At 45.7% G+C, this 21,987-nt stretch overlaps 1 protein-coding gene across 11 annotated transcripts in view; it reads left to right on the plus strand.

Annotated features, from left to right (window-relative positions):
* ARHGEF10L (Rho guanine nucleotide exchange factor 10 like) overlaps positions 1-21,987 on the plus strand; it is a 552,090-nt gene that overhangs the window by 381,781 nt on the left and 148,322 nt on the right. For all 11 annotated transcript variants that reach the window (XM_069240675.1, XM_069240678.1, XM_069240680.1 and 8 more), the window contains one exon: positions 10,768-10,949. In XM_069240675.1, coding sequence (XP_069096776.1) covers positions 10,768-10,949 — 182 coding nt within the window. The remainder of the gene's footprint in view (positions 1-10,767; positions 10,950-21,987) is intronic.

Below are 21,987 nucleotides of genomic sequence, written 5' to 3' on the forward strand. Positions count from 1 at the left end.
TCAGGATCGGGTGTGTAGACAGAGCTCTGTCCCAACCCTGTGCTGGAGTAACAGGAAGGCAGTGGGTGAGGAATGAGAAACAGAGCACTGTGTAATTCCTGGTATTGAAATAATGGGGCGCTCAGATTAGGGTTGAGGTGCAAAGACAGAGGTGTATGTGGGTTGCAATACTGGAATAGTAATGGGCACTCAGGGTCAGATGTGAGGTATGTTAAGGGAGCTATGGTTAGCCCTATTATTGGTGTGCCAGTGGTGCTGAGTGTTAGCCTACAGGGTCCCTGCTGAAGCTGCAAGTGGCATTACCTCTGAACCACAGAAGGGAGGAGTCTTGAAGGGCGTGTGTGTGAGCCTTAGCACAGAAAAGTGCACTGAATGTTAGAACTGATTGGCTTGGCAGTGGGACTGAATATTAGAATTGAGCTGCTGTAATGGGACTGTATGTGAGCGGGATCCCAGTATAGGAAAGGAAGTGACCTCGCTGGGGTAGAATTGAGGTGCACTGATGGAGCTGCGCCCGAGGTCCTTGTACTGGAAAAGCAGTTTGTACTGACTGTAAAAACTGAGGTGCTCTGGTAGACCACATGTATGGTGATCTGGCAGGGGCACAGCTGAGGGCTTGTAGTGTGTGAACTGAGGTGCAGTGATGGAGCTGCTCCCGAGGTCCCAGTACTGGAGCAGCAGAGTGTACTGACTGCACGAACTGAGATGCTCTGGCGGACATCGTGTGTGGGGTTCCTGGGCCTGGTGCGGCTGAGGGCTTGCAGACTGTGAACAGCAGTTCACTGAAAGAGCGGCATCTGAGGTCTCAGTACTGGAATAACAGAGTGTACGGACTCCAAGAACTGAGGTGTTGTGGCAGACAGCGTGTGTGGAGTTCCTGGCACTGGTGTGGCTGAGGGCTTGGATTGTGTGATCTGCGGTGCACTGATGGAGCTGTGCCCGAGGTCTCAGTACTGCAGCAGCAAAGTGTACTGAATGCAAGAACTGAGGTGCTTTGGCAGACAGCGCATGTGAGGTTTCTGGCACTGGCACGGATGAGGGCTTGGAGTGGATGCGCTGAAGTGCACTGATGTAGCTGCGCCCAAGAATCCAGTACTGGAGCAGCAGAATGTACTGACTGCAAGATCTGAGGTGCTCTGGCAGACAGCGTGTGTGGGGTTCCTGGCACTGGCGCGGCTGAGGGCTTTGATTGTGTGAACTACGGTGCACTGATGGAGCTTCACCCGAGGTCCCAGTACTGGAGCAGCAGAGTGTACTGACTGCAAGAACTTAGGTGCTCTGGAAGACAGCATGAGTGTGGGTGCTGGCACTGGCCCTGCTGAGTCCCTGAAGAGTTTGAACTGCTGTGCACTTTTGGAGCTGCACTTGAGGTTCCAGTACTGGAGCAGCAGAGTGTACTGACTGCAAGAACTGAGGTACTCTGATGACCGCATGAGTGGGATTCCTGGCACGGCTGACGGCCTGGACTGTGTGAACTGGGGTGCACTGATGTAGCTGTGTCTGAGGTCTCCGTACTGGAGCAGCAGTGTGTACTGACTGCAAGAACTGAGGTGCTCTGGCAGATAGCATGTGTGGGGTTCCAGGCACTGGCACGGCTGAGGGCTTGGAGTGTGTGAGCTGAGGTGCACTAATGGAGCTGTTCCTGTGGTCCCAGTACTGGAGCAGCAGAGTGTACTGACTACAAGAACTGAGGTGCTTTGGCAGACAGCGTGTGCGGAGTTAATGGCACGGCTGAGGGCTTGGAGTGTGTGAACCGAGGTTTACTGATGGAGCGGCGTCAGTGGTCCCAGTAATGGTGTAGCAGAGTGTACTGACTGAAAGAACTGAGGTTCTCTGGCAGACAGCATGTGTGAGGTTCCTGGCACTGGCATAACTGAGGGTTTGGAGTGTGTGAACTGCAGTTCACTGATGGAGCTGAGAGTGGGATCCCAATATGGAGCAGAAGTGGGCACTGTCTCTAACATTTGCTCTCAGCACACAGGGAGGCACACTTGGGAAAGAAAATCCAAGCCAAGGAAGGGCAGGAGCCAGGCAGCTGAGAAAGGATGCAGAGAGCCCACAATGACCAAGATAACAGCCTGATTTATAGCCTTGTTTACAGCTTAGCTCAGAGGAAGAATGCTCTGCAAACGAAAGGGGGAGCTTCACTGGACAGAAGCAGGAAACCAAGTAAATAAAAGTCCCTTGCAGCCAGATAAACAGAACAAAGCATAATTATACAGTAGTTGGTCCCTGCTCCCACATAGATGAAGGAGGGAGACACAGGCATGACTGACCACTAGCAAGCAAGGGTTTTCAAATGGCACTGAAACTAACAATTAAAATAGCTGGAAGCCGACTGAACAAGTATTCTTAAAATTATACAAGAGGTCGTACGCTTACGCTTGACCCAAACACGAGTTCTAAACTCTGTTCTTGTTTGTGCTATGTAAAACTACCAAAAATAAAATGCGTTGTGTGCAGTATTAATTCACTTTCTCACACTTGAAGGTTTGATTATTGTACAGTGTTGAATATTATAATATATAAAATCTATGACTTGTCCAGCACTTGCATCTAATTAAGAGCCAGTTAAATTTGAGTTGCTTCAAAACCACCCTGCACTCTACTCTTTTCAGCCAAAGGGCACATGTTGTGCCTTGGTGGGGTTTGATGTGTGAATGGAGTATGATAATGGCACATTGATTAGGGGGTAGTGTGATCCACCAGTGGTGCTGATGTGCTGTATGTGTGGTGGGATTTGGCAGCAGGGCTTGTGTGCTGTGGGGTATAAGAGGATTAACAGTGGAAATATGTGCTGGGAGTGGACAGATTTGATGAAGACTCCTTATGCAGTATATAAAGGCATGCTCTGTGAGGCCAGTGCTTTATGTGGGTGTGGGACAATTCAGAAGTGTGCTGTATGTACTGTTAAGGTGGGATACCTTCTGTGTGTTAGATGGGTTCATGTGTTGTGCTGTGTGTACCTCTGTGGTTAGATGGGTTTGCAATGGCGAAGGGCCCCACTTGGGGGCAAGGGTTCACAGTTGGATGAAGGTGTGCACTGGGAAAGTAATCAACCATCGGAGACAGGCGCTGTGGTCTTGAGGGATTATGACATAGGTTGCCATGTGCTGTACATATGGATGGTTTCGGCTGTGGCTCCCATGCTTTCTGAGTCAATGGTTTCTCAGTGGACTACAGTGCTGAGTGGGTGTTGGTGCCCGAGGTGGCATAGAAGCTGTTTGGTTATATTGGTTGTGTGGTGGCATAAATGAGCTGTGTAGCTACAAGACTTCAGCATTAGAGTCCATGGGCTGTGTGAGTGGATGTGTTCGACATTGGAGTCCAAGTGCTACACAACTAAAGGGGTTCTCACCTCAGTTAACCATGCTGGCAGCTGTGTGGGTTCAGTGGTGCGGTGCATGTACTCTGTGGGTGGAGCAGATTGCTGGTTGTTGCACAGGCTAAGTAGGAAGACGTTGTGAGACGCGGGGTTCATGTTCTCTGTAGAAGAGGGACCCTCAGTGGAGGCATCTTCTGCTCCCTGATGACCAGATATTGAGCATATGGTAAAGAGTGACACGCCTGGTACAGAAGATTCGTGTTCCTTTTGCCGCATATCAACGGCATCAGGGAAGTGCACTTGGGCTACAAGAGACTGGTATTTGTACTGCTTTGCCTTCAGCAAGAGTACAAGTCGCAAAGACATAAACATTTGTCATATGGACTGGTTTACTCTCCGTTTCAACAACCCGTACACAACTGTTGTTGAATAAATTACCTAGGGGGCCAGTGCGTTTTCCACATATATTTCCTCATGTACAGCAGATTTAGACATTTCATCCATAGTTCTATTCTGGTGGGAAAAAAAATATAGGAAGGACCACAGGTGAGATAAAAACAAGCAAGGGTTTGTTCCCAACAAAGGTATAGATATTGAAATGAACAGAGATTTGGCAAAAAAACTAGGAAACGTGAGCCAAAAAAGACTGATTTATTTGAATTGTTTGCCTAACGCTACTGTTTTAAGGGGTGTTTGAAGAATTACGGTACAACATTCTACGGTAATTGGTGGAGACACAGCCAAGTACACACCAGTACTCTCTGCTGAGGTGATCTCAGTCTGGAGGGGTTGATTTCGGGGTGCTAGGAGTCGAGGTATTGGGGGGATAAGTTACTGACCTTTACTCTTTTCTTTCCTCAGACCCAGTGTCAGGTGGGTGGCATGTGCTTGTGGTGATCATGTGGGGATGGGGCAACAAGCTTGGCTGTTTGTCGGGGCAGGAACTAGAGTGGACAGTTTCGGGTGATAACAAGTGCTTTAGAAACCATTGCATGACAGTGGGAGAAGTTCAGTGCACGTGGGTTGAAAAGTGACAAAGGCGGACCTGTTTAGGCGGTAGGAGGGAGCTGCACTATGCTTGGATCTGCAGATCTGGTGCTATGCTGGTAAAGAATGCAGTATGCCCTCGCGAATGGATCTAACAAGGAGTGCACTGTTGTGTGTGTGCAACACCTGCTGAGAGATGCGCTTCTCAGAACACAGATCAGTCCTTTCACAAATCTGTGCACTTATATGGTAGTACCTTTCTGGAGACAGACAAAAACGTGATAGAAAATGACTCCAGAATGAGATTTTAGGGTTTAGGACAGTGCATAGGTGGGAGAAGGTTGGCAAACATGTTTGAAAACCAGCTTTGAAATACATAAAGCACATTTCAGTGGCTTGAATGCTGTCACAAACAAAAGGAGAAGGCTAAAAGGCTCCCATAACCCTTTTTGGGCTGAATTGGCCCTGGGTTTCTTCCTGTGTATGTTAGCATGACTGGGTAATCTATATCCGTTTAATAGTGATACTGGGAGAACAGGATGATTTTGTCCTAGTTGCAGTGGCGGCCGGCAGCTTTAGGAGGGAGGGGGGCGGGTGGGAAGCACACACACACACATTCTTTCATACACAGACACGCACGCACGCATGCACGCACATCCATTAACAACACTCATACCATTCAAACATGCACGCACGCACCAAACATTCCTTTTAAAACATCAAACACACACACTCATTCTTTCACACACGCATGCACATCCATTAACACTCATAAAATTCAAACATGCACGCATGCACCAAACATTAATTTTAAAAGATCACACACACTCATTCTTTCACAAACACACAAGCACATCCATTAACAACACTCATAACACTCAAACATGCACACGCGCACCAAACATTCAATTTAAAACATAACACACACACACACACTTACCTTCAGCCTCCAGGTCCCAGGAGGGTTGGGACTGCTGCCTTCCCTCATTGGCTGACCCTAGGTCAGCCAATGAGGGAAGGCAGCAGTCCCAGCCTCGTCACAGAGTGGGATGGGGTCAGTGAGACTGCTGACCCCACCCCACTCTGTGACGAAGTGTCACTGATTGACACTCGCCCTGGGCGCTTCAGGGCTTAAACCTGAATCGCCCAGGTCGAAGTCAATGGGTGACGCTTTCCTCGTCACCCAGGGAAGGGCCTCAAGGCACCTTTGCTGAGCTGAGGAGGTCACGCCCATAGGAGCTGTGACTTCCTCAGCCCAGCAAAGTTCAGCTCAGGCAGCCAGGAGTCTGCACAAATCGCGCATGGCTCACTCCTGGCTGTCTGAGCTGAAAATGAAGAGTGTCTGTCAGGCTGGCCTTTGTTCAGCCTGACAGACACTCTTCATGAGGGGCAAAAGGTGGGGGGGCGTGGCCCCTCCACACTAAAGGACGGGCCGCCACTGCCTAGTTGCCTTGGGTTTGTACGTGAGCCAGCCTGGGAAGGACATATTGGTTGGGCCCTGATGTCTATGAACGTGAATGGTAGCTTCTGTGGGAAGGACTTTTCTCCGCTTCTCTGGAGCTCTTCTCAGTGTGTGTCCAAAGGGACATCCGTTGCTGTCATACCTTCATAACCTTTGGTTGGTGTATAACCCAGCTTAGAAGAAAACTTTGCTAACATAGCTGCTCCTGGTGTGACCTGGCTGGAGGCCTCCAGGGCTGTCTGACCAGAGTGTTATAGTGTGGCCAAACTTAAGGCTAATGATGAAACTTCGACTGTGACCCTTCCTTGATGCGTCACATACAGCATTACCAGGAGATTTCTTGTTTGCTTAACAAGCATGGAAGCGGTGTGGGTTAACACACAAGCTTGAAAGTGCAGCCTAACCCTCTAACTTCAGAAATGATGTAGCTATATGGGCTTTAGTTGCATACTAACCAGGAGGCTTTTAAGTGCTGCCTAACTAAGAATTGCTCATAAACTCTCCAGAGCTGTTTTCACGTTGTCATTTGAATGTGCATCCTTCTGATGTCCTATTTTAACTCCATGATCCGTTTTTTCTACCTTCGCACGGTGGCTCCTGTGTGACTACCCTACTCCCCTGTATTTAGGACTTTTGCTTGAAAACATCTTATGGAACAGATCCATGCCATTTTACAAGATGGTTGGAAATTCCATGGGGATAGACCAGAGGAAGGAATTAATTATTCTGGTCAATGTCTCGGCAACATCTTCCAGCTATCACGGGTTGTGACCCCGTATTATCGGGTCAAGTACCACAGGTTTTTCCTGATTATGGGATCTTTTCTGCAGGCATTTTCCACCTGCTCTAAGGAGGTGGTACTAGTCCATGTTAACGTTAGTGGTCTTACCAAATACGTTTTTGCACTGAGTGAAACCAGGCTTATCTTCTTCCACTTTGTAATCAGGGATGCAGGAACACCAGAAAATTGAGAACGGTCAGTGTGGTATCACCGAATGAAACTGATAAGACAAACTGATAGGGAGGGCCAAGGAATGATTTTTCCATTGCTTGTTCTGACACCACTGCAGGCCACAAGCTATATTATTTTTATGTTAATTAGTTGCAATCAAAATTTTATCCCCCTTAATACATTTTTCAGTTATTCTTAGACAAGTTGTCTTTTTGTAAACTGCATTATTGGAATGAACACAGGCTCACAACTCAAAATGCACGCAGCAGCAGCAATTAATCATTGCCCAACCAAATTCTCACTTTTATAAAAAAAAAAAAAAAAGGAAATATTTTATTTCCATAACTAACAACACAAAAGAAAACTGCGAAATTAAAAAACAACTACACATTCCCTTTGAGGTCAGGCCTCTAGTGCTTCTTTAGGCGGTCCCCAGAGTCCTACTTCCTCCTCGCTCCTAGCGATAGAGGTTATTCCCGATTCACTATAGACTACATCCAGGCAAAGCTCCGCTAGTAGTCAGAGTTTCATGAGTCCACTCTGACTCCAATTTAAAGTCAACAGTATTAGCATGCAAGTTCCCATGGGGCTGGTGGGTCCGAAATCCGTCTTACCTGTACCTGCAAGCTTGGAGCTTTCAGAGTTCCTGAGCAACACCTTGTCCGTGGGCACTCTGAGTGACAGCAGCTGAATCGGGTGAGTTCACCACACGTGGCACAGGCAGGCTGCACTCAGTGGTCACAGAGTCCCTCACAAGCACTTGCACCACTGAAGCAACCCGAGGTTCTTTGTGGCTCCTCTTTGCAGGTTAAGTCAAAAATTCAAAAATGGTCTCTGCAGGGGAAGTGCAGGCGCAGGCCTCAACTTCAACAACAGTAGTCTAAATAGTCTAAATAAAACCGTCCTAAGGTAGGCTTATATAAATTATATTTATTTAACATTTTCATCCTATGCAAAAGTAAATTCCCTCATACCTGATTTGTCCAATATCAATCCAATATCACATCATATAAAAATAAAAACATTTAAAATTTACAAATATATATATAGGTGCTCCAGAAGTGAGTGACAGTGCAGTGAAAGTGAATGAGTGAACGTATAATGCACCAGTGATTAAAGATCTCCAACATACACTCAACTGCTGAGCCAATAAACCAAGCCACATGTCCTCCAAATCACAGTCCGCCTGTATGTCACACATGCCGGACATTAAACTGGGTAGTTTCAACTTAAAAGGATCAATCCATCCCCTCTGCCAGGCCAGATCCACTTTCTGGCATCTTTCCAGCTATATTTTGGAGGCCTTTAATCGGTTACAAGACGTTTAAAGAGTTTCATGTTAGGTGTCTCCTACAGTATGTACTTGGTCCTGATGATGACCTGTTGGTAACTGGGTTATTGCTGAGGTCGAAACATCAACAATATCAAATGTGGACTGTTTGTGTTTCTTTGGGTTGCACAAGATTTTGTGTCGCCTATGACTCAAGTATACCTTAGCAGCCACATGTTTTTGTATATATTTGTTAATATCACTGGTGCACTATAAGAGAGGTTTTATTTAGACTACTGCCCTGGAAGTTAAAGCCTGCACTCCCCTTCCCCCATAGACCATTTTTGAATTTTTGACTTAACCTAAGTCCAAGGGTGACAGGATTGGCCCCTTTTGGTTAATGCCTCCTTGCAGGGTAAGCATCTAATGCAGCCCACAGTGGGAGGAGTGTATTTCAACTATCCTGAAGTGGATCTCTCACTTTGGTGACGGTGTGCAGGTGCTCCTACGGCAGCCTCAGTTCTCCGGTGGGGGGTATCGATCAGGTTGCATATCTTGTTGCTCCTGAAGACCCCCTTCCAAGAAAATGCTTCCTCAACCCTGCGCTCCTGTTCACTCTGCCTCAAAGGAGTAGTAGATCGGATTAACTCTAGATGTCTAACATATAACTCAGATAAGACTGAGATTCTTTTCTTTCGCATCAAAACCCCTCCAGATCCCAGCTTCTGGTCACCATCTGAATGGGGTATCTCCCCTCACCTGAGCCACTAGTAAAAAACATCTGGGTGTAAAATTTGAGAGTTAACTGAACTTTGAGCCGCTAATCAAGACACTGTAATTCTGACTGCTTCTCTTCCCGAAGGGCCCTAAGAAAGATGCTGCATCTTATTCCCATGTAATTCCATAAAACAAAAGTCCATACCTTAATCACATCTTGGCTGGACTATGCCAACATTCTGTACCTCAGGAAACCTGCTTTCCTTATCCAGCATCTTCAAATTATTCAGAATGCTGCGCCCCGTCTAATTCCTAAGACTCCGTCCCTGGCAGCAGTGTGGGGTTACCTACGACTTCTTCACTGAGTTCCAGTGAAAAATAGGATTCAGTTCAAAGCACTCATCTTTGCAGTCAGGGCCTACACGCACAAAGGTCCTCTTTATCTACTGCGCAGCTTCAAGACTTACACCTAGGCAAGATCACTGAGATCTAATAATTTGAAACTTTTCCAGCTCCCACGTATCCACAAGGCGAGGTGGGAGAGCATTTGTTTTTCTGGCCTCAAAGCTGTCCTCCCTCTTGGGCTGAAAAGCAGGCCACCTGAATCTGCTTTCAGAAAGAGCCTTAAAACTCTAGTCTTTGACTCCTGCCTCTAGTTAGATCTCTTAAAGCTGTGCGCTTTATAAATACATTTGTATTCTATTGTATTCTACCACACATGCACAAAGCACATACATTTGACATGGATGCACTGCATCCTTTTTGTACTGTACCACTCATAGGCACACATACATCCAGAATATGAATGTACACTGCAATCACTGCACAGCTCTATATACTTCATGTATTCTAACCCTCATGTTGCATACGTACATCCAACACATGCATTCAGGATTCACACACTGCATAGTACTGCATTATCCTTGTATTATACCCTTCCCAGACATATATATACCCAGCACAGATACACCACTAATGCACTGCAAAGCGCTATACACCAAATCAATATAGACCAAGGGTGAGTTAAGCACACGGGCACCAGAACTTTAATTGAATGAGTGTGTGGGTCTCACTCCAGTGTCACATCTTAAAAAGGACCTGTTAATCCTACTAATCACTACACAGCATGCTGCCAGCACCGCAATATTGCTTCTTAACTGTTGATGAAGGCAGTAGCCTCTCACCACTGTGAGGGTAACGCTTTGGCTGCCCCTCCCAGTCCAACAAGACCACAATCTGTGAGGCAGGCTTATGTCGTGGCGCACACACATGATCCTTGTTTGCCGATGACAAAACAAAAATCAGCATTATAGATCCAGACATCACTGCAGTTGGGGAACTCAGTGCAAGGGTTTATATATACCCATTACCATGCAGCTTTTCCTCGCCCAACACTACACAATTTATTTGTAAAAAAGTAATGTTCTTAGATATTTTTATTGTGATAATTAACAAGCATGCTTCCTAGATGGTAAGTAAGCTGCAGCTTAGCAAACACACACCCTTTGTAAATTATTCTTTAGATTTTGAAAGCATTTTGTAGAATGATCCGATGAAAATCAGTAGATGGAGTAGTCATCATCAAGGCTAATACGGAAAGCAGCTCAGAGATTAATGTTACCTGCTGCTGTTATTTTCAGACAATACTATCGTTGATATCTCATAAATGCAAGATCTTAACAGAAAAAAACAGTAAATCGATGTGAAGGCAAAACAAACTGTAGGTTCTGCCAGTGAGTGAATTTTTTTAAATTTTTTTGCACCTCTGTTTAGTCCTTATAATCTCTGCTTGTGTTTTTGAACGAGGCATGTGTGTTTAAAAAAGTCTGTGCCCATGGTGTGATGCCTGACAAGAGTGACTTTCCTGAGGAATTATTCCACATCTTGTACAAAGGCAGCCATGGCTTCTGCAACTGGCAACTTTTTTGTACTAGTCCTTACCATCCTCAGGAAGTTATTGTGCCATCCTCTGTTAGGTATCATGGAAAAGTGTGGTGGTAAAAGTAGAAATTAAATTCTCTGACATAAGCATAAATGTGCTTCCCCTGTCACAGGGGCCAGCCTGACATCAGCAGCCTGGTGCCCGTGGGCCCAAAGTATGTCCTGAAGTGGAGTGCGGCCCTGCCACAGGTTCAAGCGGTGGAGGTTGGTCAGGAGAGTGGCAGCTACGAGAAAGAGAGCGTTTCGGTTCAGTACTCCGGATCAAGGAAGTCTACATCCTCAAGTCAGGCACAAAGTAAGTACGAGCTTCGGCCAAGGGTTCAACCAAATCCATTTTTGGCAGTGATTTCACACCTATGGCATGAATGTGCTGGCATGTAAAGGTAGATATGTCCCCTCCCGCCCCCCTTCTGCCACCAACTACAGTACATCTGGAAAAGTGCAGCTCTTTAGGTAATTCCTTATCAAAGAATGCTGAGGTAAAGACACAGATCAAGCAGGTGTTATACCACAATATCCAGTGCAGAATATCGACCTGCAAAATTTTGAGTGCAGGATATCCACTACTATTATTGCCTCAAAGTTAGACTATATAGGTAAGTATGGATTTATTTTTCTTAACTCCACATTAAAGTACCCTGAAGAATAAAATGTATGTATGTATTCAGGATATGTTGATTTGGAATTAAGAATAGTAAATCTATGTACATATCTTCACGGTACATGCATGTGGAGTTGCGAATAGTGCATCTGTGTATACATATCTTCATGATAAATAGATGTGGTGTTAAGACTAGTAAGTATACTTACCTTCAGGCTGAAATGGTGGTCAGTATCCTGCCTTCAGTATTTTTACAGGTCAATATTTTGTCTCTCGATTTTGTGACTTATAATTGACCAGTTGTTGAATACTCTACAGTCTTGATGCCTACAAAGCTGCCACTCCTCCACCCAGTCCGAAGGAATATTTTGAAAGGACAACCCATTTAAAATGGCATATGCTTTATATTTATTGAAGATGAAGCCTCGCAAATTCATGAAGATTGAAGGTGGGTGGTATTGAAGATGGGAATGGGGGGTTGTGATTCTTTTTTGTCTTAGGTTGATATTGTTTGTTAGGATTGATATTGCAGTATATTTTTTTTAATGGAAGGCACAATGCATAGCCTACACCTAGGCAGAACCACTGTTCTTGAACGCAGAGAGAAAGGAAAATGTTACTACGCGCATAGATGCTGGATTGAAGTTACATTGCTTCCAAGAATTACAGAATTCAGTCCTCTAATAGTCTGGCTAAAGGGAAATACAGCGATCAGCTCTGGACCCAGGTACAAACCTTTACGTCATGCTACAGCCCAGGACCTCTCTGCTGCTACAGGGTCCCTGGAATTTTGTTAATCCCTTTTTTGTATTCCAGGTCCATGCCCATTTGTGTACCTGTTAAACCTCGGCGCAAATTGCTCAGTGCTAACTCCTGTCTGGCAGGCAGCAGGCACACTGGTCTGGAATCCAAAAAGCGTATGTTTACTGGTTAAAGTGCTGGTACTTTCACGTGTGATAACATCAAGATGCCAAACCGACAACATCCTGGTGGCTTGAATCCTGCTCCTGCCAAGTGTCTGGTATTTGTAGGTTAAAGTCAATGATGTAATACCGTAAGACGACAGGAAGGTCACGAACCGGCACATTTTGTTTTACAAAAATAGCTTATACGTCACCTAGGAAATTACAACTATCTTTACAGTAGCTCGTAAGGTAGATGGGTCTGTTAACTAATGTTTCTGACAAAGACTTCTAGCTGTACATTCCTCACCTTTTGAGTATATTCAGAGGGGTCAGAATGGAGCCGTAAACTTTTCAGCAATGCTTCAGCATGCTGAAAAGTGGCACCTTGCAGCTTCGTACTGACGCCGCTCCACTCTGGAATAATTTCCTGATGTCAATTATTTTCTTTACGTGCCTCATAGATGCAGATTTGGAGCTTGTTTAGTCTCTCAGAGACCTCTTTTTGCAACTTTCTTCAAAATTTCCAACAGTTTGGTAGGGATATCATCACCTAACATGACAGGTTTTAAATCTTGCAAGGATTGATGCAAGCAGATGCCTGTGACATATTCCCACCAGATTTACCTATATAGAAACTGTGCGTTGATGAACGCGAAGGTCACCAGGGAACTTTATGTTGCCAAGCAAAAGAAGACGCAGTATCGGTACTTCTCCAAGTAAGGGTCCATGCTCCGGGAGTTGATGCTCCGGGAGTTGATGAAGCTGTTCTAGAGGCCGGTCTTCATAGTGCTCCAAGTCCTCAGGTAAACATAAGAAGTTGATGCTGAGTACCGCTCCTTCTCGACATTCCCACTCATCTGATGCAGCCCGTGGATGGCTCCAACAGTCCCGGTTCCATTCCCGATTAAACTGACTTCAGAGTTGTTTCTGCAGCTGGAGACACAGCACAACCTGGTTTTCCCAGGTCTTTAGTCACGCTATACCAGATCAAAGGGTTTTGCGCAGCAATGCTCTGGCTGTTTGGATCCATACCGACTCCCTCTGTTGTGCCTTGGGCCCCACAAAGCAAAGAGGCATTCTACCTGGATTACTGCCAGCAGGTTCACCCTCAGTGGCAGGTGGACCTTCTGAGCCACTTCTGCCCTTGGCTCCAGTACTGACGGCTCCCACGAACACGCCAGACCTGGGTAGGTTTACTTTGCTAGTCAAACAAGGGGCCACTATTGTCCTCTTCAATGCTGACTCGGCGCTGGTGCGACTTCAATGGACATAGCATCCGAATCTGACCAAAATGTCAAGATTCGCTTTTCCTCAGGACAGACACCATTCGTTGCATTGTCTCTTTGGTACTGACTCTGATAATGCTAATGACCAGGGTGATATGCCAAGCTATATCTGACTGAAGAGCCTTAACTAGGGTAAAACTGGATTTGAGGGACCTAGCTTGGCAATTCGAGCTGACAGCCTATCAGCAATATCTGCGGGTTATGGTAGAAGAGGGGTATTTTCAGTTTGTGTTTGTGGTGCTTAGCTTTGGTCTCTACAGCACTCCTCAGGTGTTCACGATGGCAGTGGTAGCCGTGCACCTCATCCCAGGCAGGCATCACCAGCTTCAGACTACAGCAGACCACTTGTCATCCTTGGGGTTCACTATTAATGTGCCGAACTCACACCTGAATCCTTCTTAGATGCTCTCTCTCATCTGAGCCATTCTGGAAATGGTTAAAGTTTGTGCCTTCCCTGGGAAACAGAACTAGGACATTCAGGCTATAATCACATTTTTACAGCCTCAGTCCTAGATTTCATTGAGGTCAATTCCAAGGCTGTTGGGACTAATGGCCTCCTCAAAGTAAAGCACACCAGGGGGCATATGTGGGCTCTACAGTGGAATGTGAAGCCCCAGTGGCCCTGACATCAAGGGGCCCTCTCCAACCACATCCAGATTTTGGAGAACACTGTGAAAGATTTGCAGTGGTGACTTCTGGACTGTGATGGGGTTAGTGCACACCCCTCTACCTTCTCTGCCCAGAGATGACAGTGGTGACTGATGCATCACTTCTGGTTTGAGGCTGTTATCTGGCGGTGGTTGAGATCAGAAGTCTCTGGTCTCTTGCAGAGTCCTGGCTCCAAATCAACCTTCTGGCCCTGAGGACCATCTTCTTTGGGGTGAAAGCTTTCCTGCTATCCATCAAGGGAAGGCGGGTGTAGTTTCTCATTGACAACACCACTACCATCCAATGCTGCAAAACACAGGGTGGGTGAGGGTCACAGACCCTGCACCAGAAATCCTTGTGCCTCTAAAAATATCTGGACCACCAAGGATTTTCCCTGGTGGTGAGCCACCTGGCAGGATTGTTGAATGCCAGGGCAGATCAGCTCTGCCATTGACGCCTAACTGATCACGAGTAGCAGCTACACCTGGAAGCAGTGCAAGGTCTACTTCATGAATGGGCAGAACCTTGGTTTGATCTGTTCGCCACCCTCTAGAATGCACAATATCGCTTTTGACTTTCCAAGGTGTGTCTCACTCATAGATGCGCTCCGCCTTGGATGGAACTCTGGTCTACTGTGTTCCTTTCTGACGATCCCACTCCTTCTCCCTGGTTCTCAGTAAGGTCAGGACCGACCTGGTTTAAGTCATGCTAGTGGCTTCGGACCAGTGTTGGTAAGTATAATACTCAGAACGCCTAGGATTGAGCTCTTGTTCCACATGGCCCTTTTTGCATGGTTATCCCCAAACCTTTTGCCTCTGACCTCGTATTTTTGACTGTGTGCTGCATTTTGTTTTTGCTGGCTTTAGGACTCTGGGCACTTTACCACTGCTGACTAGTGCTCTCTGTCTAAATTGTTATGGCGATTGGTTTATCCATGATCAGCATATTTGATTTACTAGTAAGTCCCTAGTATAGTAAGTGCACCATGTGTGTCCAGGGTCTGGGAATCAAATTCTTCTAGGGTGCCTGCAGCACTGATTGTGCCACCCACAGCAGTAACCCTGAAAACATGTCTCAGACCTGTCACTGCAGTGTCTGTGTGGGCAGTTTTAAACTGCCATTTTGACCTGGCAAGTGCATGCATTTGCCAGGCCCCTACCTTCCCTCTTACTTCATGTAAGTCATCCCTAAGATATGCCCGAGGCCCTGATAGTGGAGTACTGCTAAATTTGTTTTTTAATGTTGCAAGGACTATCTCTCCCATAGGGTAACATGGGGATTGCCATGAAGTATCTTTTAAGTGTAATTTCCCATTGGGTGCCGATAGAGACTTGGAGTTTGGGGTTTCTGAACTCAAAATTTAAAATACATCAGCAGTTGGTTTTTAAATTTTAAGTTTGAAAATGCCACTTTTGGAAAGTGGGCATTTTCTTGCTAATCATTCTGTGCCTCCGCCTGTATCTGGAATACACATCTGGGTCAGGATGACAGTTGGACTGTTTGTGAATTCACTTGAGACATTCACACAAAGGGAGCTGAGGTGTGCCCTGAAATTCTGGATGGGTCTTCCTGAGCTAGAGTGGTAGGAGGAGCTGACACACCTGAAAAGGGTTGTGCCTCTCCTTACACAACGCAGTCTCCAACCCCCTGGAGTGGTGTCTGGAGACAAGGCAGGGAAGGCAGGGTCTTGTGCGCTACAAATAATTTTCTTTGAAGTTTGCTACTTCAAAGGCAGAAATGGGTATATGTACTGGACCTCTGACCCCACAAAGTTAGAATCCTTTTGCAGTGAGAACATTCTGCCAGGAAGAAGGGCTGGTTGCCATAAGAGGGACTACCACTCTGCCTGTTGCTTTACTGTGCTGGCCTGGTGCTTGCTGCTTCTGTCCTGGGAGTGAAAGGACAGGACTTTGCTTTCTACATCCTTCTTCAAAGGGTTCTCCAATGGCTTGGACTGAGCTTTCCTCCTGTTACGAAGTCTCATGGACATCAAAGACTTCATGTACCAGCACCTGGGTTTTTTGTGCCTTCGGAGTAAGTTCTGGTATAACCAAGAAGAAACAAGGACATCAACTCCAGAGTGACTTCGGAACTGGCACCGATGTGTGACTCCTCGCCACTACCTGCAAAGGAGCCATGGTCCCGCTGAGTGCAACGACCAACACCACAGCCCCGACGCTGCTGCAGGGCCTCTGAAGTCCCACCACATTGTGAGTCCCAAGTGTTCATGTAGGTGATGCCTGTGACACCTGACTGTGCTACAGCACCTGTGCCCCCATGGTGTGATTGCAACACCGCAAAGTCAACGCCTCGCATCTTGACCTACTGGATTCATCAACTCAGCCCGGGTTGTAAGGAACTGATTCCTCAATACTGACGCCTCTCATCTCCCCTGCAAACGTAAGGAACCGATGCCTCATCACCCCAGCCTAGCAGTAAGGAACCGACTCCTCACCTCCCCGGTAGCAGTAAGGAACCAAACCTGGCTCTAGCGACGCTTCACCTCCCCAACTCTGTACAACATCTTTGTTTCCTCATTGTTTTCAAACACACTGTATGTGGGGTCCTTGCGACTCAGTAACCAGCCCGCACTCCCTCACGAGTGGCATCGGACTGTTGGGAACGACTCCTTCAGGACGCTGTCATAGCCCCAGTTGGAGCTATTGTGTTTCTAAGCACTATACTAAGATTTACTCTTTGAAAATTCAAATCTTTGCTTGCGTTTATTTGATTTTTTTTGTGTTGGTCTTGTTTTGCTCAGATAAATATTGGCTATATTTCTGAACTGGTGTGGAGTTCTTTTGTGTTGTTTTGACTGTGTTACTGTGTGTGTGCATAGAGATACTTTACACATTGCCTAGGAGATAAGCCTGACTGCTTGTGTCAAGCTACCAAGGGAGTGAGCAGGGGTTATCTTAGTTGTGTGAATCCCTTACCAGGAGTAGAAGAGTGAGGGTCCCTACTTGGACAGGATGCAAACCAAAGGCAACTAGAGACCCCATTTCTAAAACCTCTTTATTTAAATCATTGTTTGTGTTGCGGATTTTGAAAGGTCTGGAACATGTTTCTTCTGTTTCAGTTTGTGATGCCCAAGTGGGACCTTAGTCTTGTATATCTGATGTGTACTCATTTCAAGCCACTCCACAGCTGTCCTTTAAAGCTTCTCACCATCAAGCTGTGTTCCTGGTTGCCTTTCAATTCAGCATGGCTTGTGAGTGAGCTTCAGAGTTTGTGTGTTTGTTCACCATACAGCACTTTCTTCCCCGGCTAGTTTGTTTTGTGTAGTAGGGCATCCTTTATTCAGAAAATTGTTACACCATTTCAAATCAGCCAATCCATCACTTTGCCGTCATGCTCTGCTCCACCTCACCCCTCTAAGGAGGAGGAGGAAAGGCTCCATCACTTGGAACTTAAGAGAGTGCTCAGCTTCTACATCAATTGCACCAAAGACCACATGTGTTCAATCAGCTGTTTGTCGGGTTTGCCCCATAAAGGTGAGGCAGTGCAGAAGCATACCATCTCACACTGGATCATGCTATGCATTTAGATCTTATATGCACTGGCAAATAAGCAGACACCAGATGGACTGTGTGTCCATTCCACCAGGGCCAAAGCTACTAACACTGTTACCTCATAGAGTCCCTGTCCTAGCCATCTGACAGGCAGCGAAGTGGACTTTCCTCCATTCATTCATGAAGTACTATTGTCTGGATGGCCAAGTCGGCTCAGAAGGGCACTTTACCTGCCTAGTTCTGCAATGCTTCCTGGCTTAAGTCTATCCACTGCCCTCCTCCCTTGGGTACTGCTGTGGCATCTAATCAAAAGGAGAGAACTCTGTGGCTACAAGTCTTAATCAGAAGAACAAATTACTTAACTTCCTTACAGATTCCTTACCACCCCTCCCATCCTCCTTGTTCTATGGCTGGACTCTACCCTTAGTAACATCCCAAGTGTGTGGTGCAGCACACTGTCTACCAATTTGCTCTTGGGGCTTTGCATCTGGGGGTGCAGACAGTCTTGAAAGCAGTTGACTTCAGCATGTGAGAGTGGCCCCTATATAGGCCCCACACATCATTTCTAAGCAGAATGGCATCAGTGTGGAGCACACTGACCTTGGCGGGTGGTGGGGGTAGTGAGCATTTCTGAAAAGTTTGTACATCCAGTCTAATCTCATAGGAATATTCAAATTTTGAGGAATCTATGGCTAGATAGTCTCTACCAGAAAGGACGTTATCTAAGATGAGTAACTTGTTCTTCGTTGACTGAGATCTGGGTATTTTGTGGTTCTTACAAGTTGAATCTAGTGGGTTCTACTAAGTAAGCACTCTCTTACCTCTGAGGTCAATAAATTGATGGGTAATGTTAGCATTTGTTAATCACAATGTCACTAAGCCACTTTCTGTGGCAGAAAGAAGTATATAAATCAAATAATTATTATTATAGTTGTTACTCCTATGTTTATATATTCATGGTAATAGTAGTAGTGCTGTTATCCATGATAGTCTTGTTACTGTTATTATTGGTATTGATAATAATGTCCTTGATATTATTGCTATTAGTTGTAGTACTGTTATAATTAGTAGAAGTATTGCTATAAATGCTTATGATGCCTACAACTGCTTTCTGTTATTACTGTCACTACTAACATTATTACTATTATTAATATTGTTTGTATTATTAGTGTTATTAAATTATTGTCTGTGTCATTAGTGTTCTTATAATTATTTGTATTATTATTACCTAGAGTAGACAATCCCAAATGTCAGGTGCTTCTAAGGCAGCATCCACTGACCGATCTACCTCTTCCTAAATTTGAGCTCTGGTACTCTCTGCATACTCTGATAACTGTCATGATTTTGCTTGGTAATCCATTACCCATCTTATTAGGGTTGCGCATCATACTTCTAGATACGACTTCATGCGTGTTGCGAGACTGGCAGATGTCCCTACATGTAAATCCATCCCATTATTTGCTCAGATAGTTGACCAATTTTCCTGCACTTGATTCCACTACCCTTCACGCTCAGCTACTCACTCGCTTCTCTTGCTCTTCAATGAGTCACACTGCACCCTCTGGTGATCATCTAATCTCCTTGCTGGTGAATCCATGCCGTCTTGAGCTCACCAGGGCTCTCCACTCATTTGTATCCTCTGCAGCAGATGACAGCTTTTCTGGGCAGTAATTGAAGGCTTTGCGTGTCTCCCACTGAGCTTCAGTGCTGTAGTTTTACGATGATCATTAAGAAGCACTGGAAATGATAAAACACAGGGAGTGGGAGATACGCTACTGAATATTGATCAGTCGCTGTTGAATGTCTTTGGATAGAGAGCCTGCTTCTGAAGTATTATGGGTAGCACATCAGAGACTCCTGCTTGTCCCTACCATTTGTGCGTCCAGATTGTCTAAGAACCCTCTACTACCCAGTGTTCTGTGTTTGCCTTTTCTTGACTCCTCTACCCTACAGCTAAACCCATCCATTTTTTTGCCATGCCAGTTGACAGATCCCAGTCATCTGGCCATCAAATACCCAGATTGCCCTGTGTAGATCTCCCAGTCTCTGGGGTCCTTTCTTGGTCCATGCTTCACCAAGATACCTTTGCTGCCACACAGGGGCCTAGACCCTTGCATTCACATATGCACTGTGGCCTCTGGGTCTCGGGCCGCTCCTGTAACATCAGGTTCCTTCTACTGCCACACTGAAGGCCACGATCCCCTTTCTTTCATTTGCTTATCTCCAAAGCTCCTGGTCCTCCTTTATCATGTGGCACCCTCGTACCCAGGGTGTGCTAAACTGCTCACAGGGACATTTGAGCCATTCCACTGCTACATAGTAGCCCGTGGTGCCTCTTCTGAATTCAGTGGTCTCTTAGGCTCCATGGCCGTCATGATGTGGATACCATGAAAATGGTCTGGGCCTGTTACAAGACACATATTTTGTATGGTGCGTGTTGCTAACATGACAACAATTGAGTCAGAACATCAGCTGTAAAGACTGAGTAGTGGTTTATGAGCGCTGTCTTCAGACCGTGTTCTTATTTTCCTTGCTAATAAGTTAGTTCTTGCGATGTAAATGATAAAAATGAGTCCTCCGTCATGCACCTATTTACAGGCCCAGACCATGTTCATGACAGGGGCCCAGTCCCTCTATATTGGCTTGCAGGAGCTCTGGAATATTGGTACATGTTTGAGGATTACAGGTTCAGTCCACATCTGTAACATTTGAATGCTCAGATAGATGAAGTCCTCCTCTGTACTGAGTAGAAGCGCAAGAACCTCTCCTCTGTTTGCTGTACGTGTCCTCTGGCTCAAGAATCACATTTCTGCCACTTTTGAGACAATCAACGATTTCCTACTGTTAAGACTAAGGGGGTTATTCTAACTTTGGAGGAGGTGTTAATCCGTCCCAAAAGTGACGGAAAAGTGACGGATTTACCACCAGCCGTATTACGAGTCCATTATATCCTATGGAACTCGTAATACGGCTGGTGGTATATCCGTCACTTTACCGTCACTTTTGGGACGGATTAACACTCCTCCAAAGTTAGAATAACCCCCTAAGTAATTAACTCAGAGTTCATGTCTGCTGTCCAGAGCCTACTATCCCAACTTCGGCTGTAAAGCAATCTTTAAGTGTCCAAGTACACTCGCCTGCCACATGTGGTCTGTAAATCCACTAATTTTTTCACTTTTTCTGCTTTCCCTGGAACCCCTGAAAACAAGGAGACCTACTTCCTATCTAGTGATGTAACTGACTTCCCTGCAAATCGCATGACTGCTTCCTTATAGATAAGTACAAAAAAAGTGATGGGTGGAATGCTTGAATTAATCTCAGTCACTGGTAATTATGTGGGGCCGCATCCCAGTATGTCATTATTTTGCACACCATCCCACTTCAATGTGGACCCAGCCATATGCAATTCAGTCTTCACCTTGCTCATTACAGAAGCAGGTAAATGCACTCCGGCAGAGCACAGAAGAGACTGAGACCAGGCCCACTTCTATGAAAAGAGGCATCTTGTATGATGGGCAACAGATCCTACTTGGAGTCATTGAAAAGAGAAGCGGAATTATATGAAGGGTAGACAAAAAAGTAGCTGACCCATGGGTGGAAGAAATCCTGGGATACCTGGAGCAGAGCATTTAACATCTCTTTCTATGCTGTTAAGTATGCTTGAATCATTCTCAAAAGGGATCTGAAGACAAAGTACTGTTAAGACAGTATTTGTATGCAGCCACTTAACACTGTTGTTAGCAGTCATTGTTTTGAGGTAGTTTGACGCATAGGAAGATGCTCTGATGGAGGGATGGGTGGTCAGATCACCTGACCACCCAACAGACTGATGCATGTGGGGTGGTTTTTGACATGTTTTTAAAGTCTCTCTTTTGCTTTGTGTTTTACTGGGTTTAAGTCACATTATTGGGTTAGCTTGGTGTGCAGAGTAGATATGTGTGCTTAGTGAGCCTTTCTTCACGTTATTTCCCTACCTAGTGACCCAGTAGCACATCAGGTGTTGGTTTCCCATCAAATGTTCAGCTTTAGAGGGGGTGCGACCAGTGAGGCTGCACTGGATGCTGCCCTAGAGGGGGTGGGGGGCACTGACGTCAAGGGGGTGGGCCGTGTTTAGCAATAACTTCCAATTTAAAAGCACTTGATGCAGGGTTCCTTGTGCGTCCAGCTTTTAGACAGCAATAAAATGTCAAGATAATTCTCATGATTAATGTTCCTGCTAGAGAGGGAAATGTTTTGTCTAGTGGCGGTTTTGACTCGCCATAAAGTAGCACAGAGGGTTAATATGCCTGCTGCAAAGAACAGATCTGTATTTTATGTGGATAAATGAGTGAATTAGTAAATACAGCCTTTCCCAGTGCTTTGAAACAAATGAAATGTGTGT

This window comes from Pleurodeles waltl, chromosome 6 (assembly GCF_031143425.1).
Source record: "Pleurodeles waltl isolate 20211129_DDA chromosome 6, aPleWal1.hap1.20221129, whole genome shotgun sequence".
Lineage (NCBI taxonomy): Eukaryota > Metazoa > Chordata > Amphibia > Caudata > Salamandridae > Pleurodeles > Pleurodeles waltl.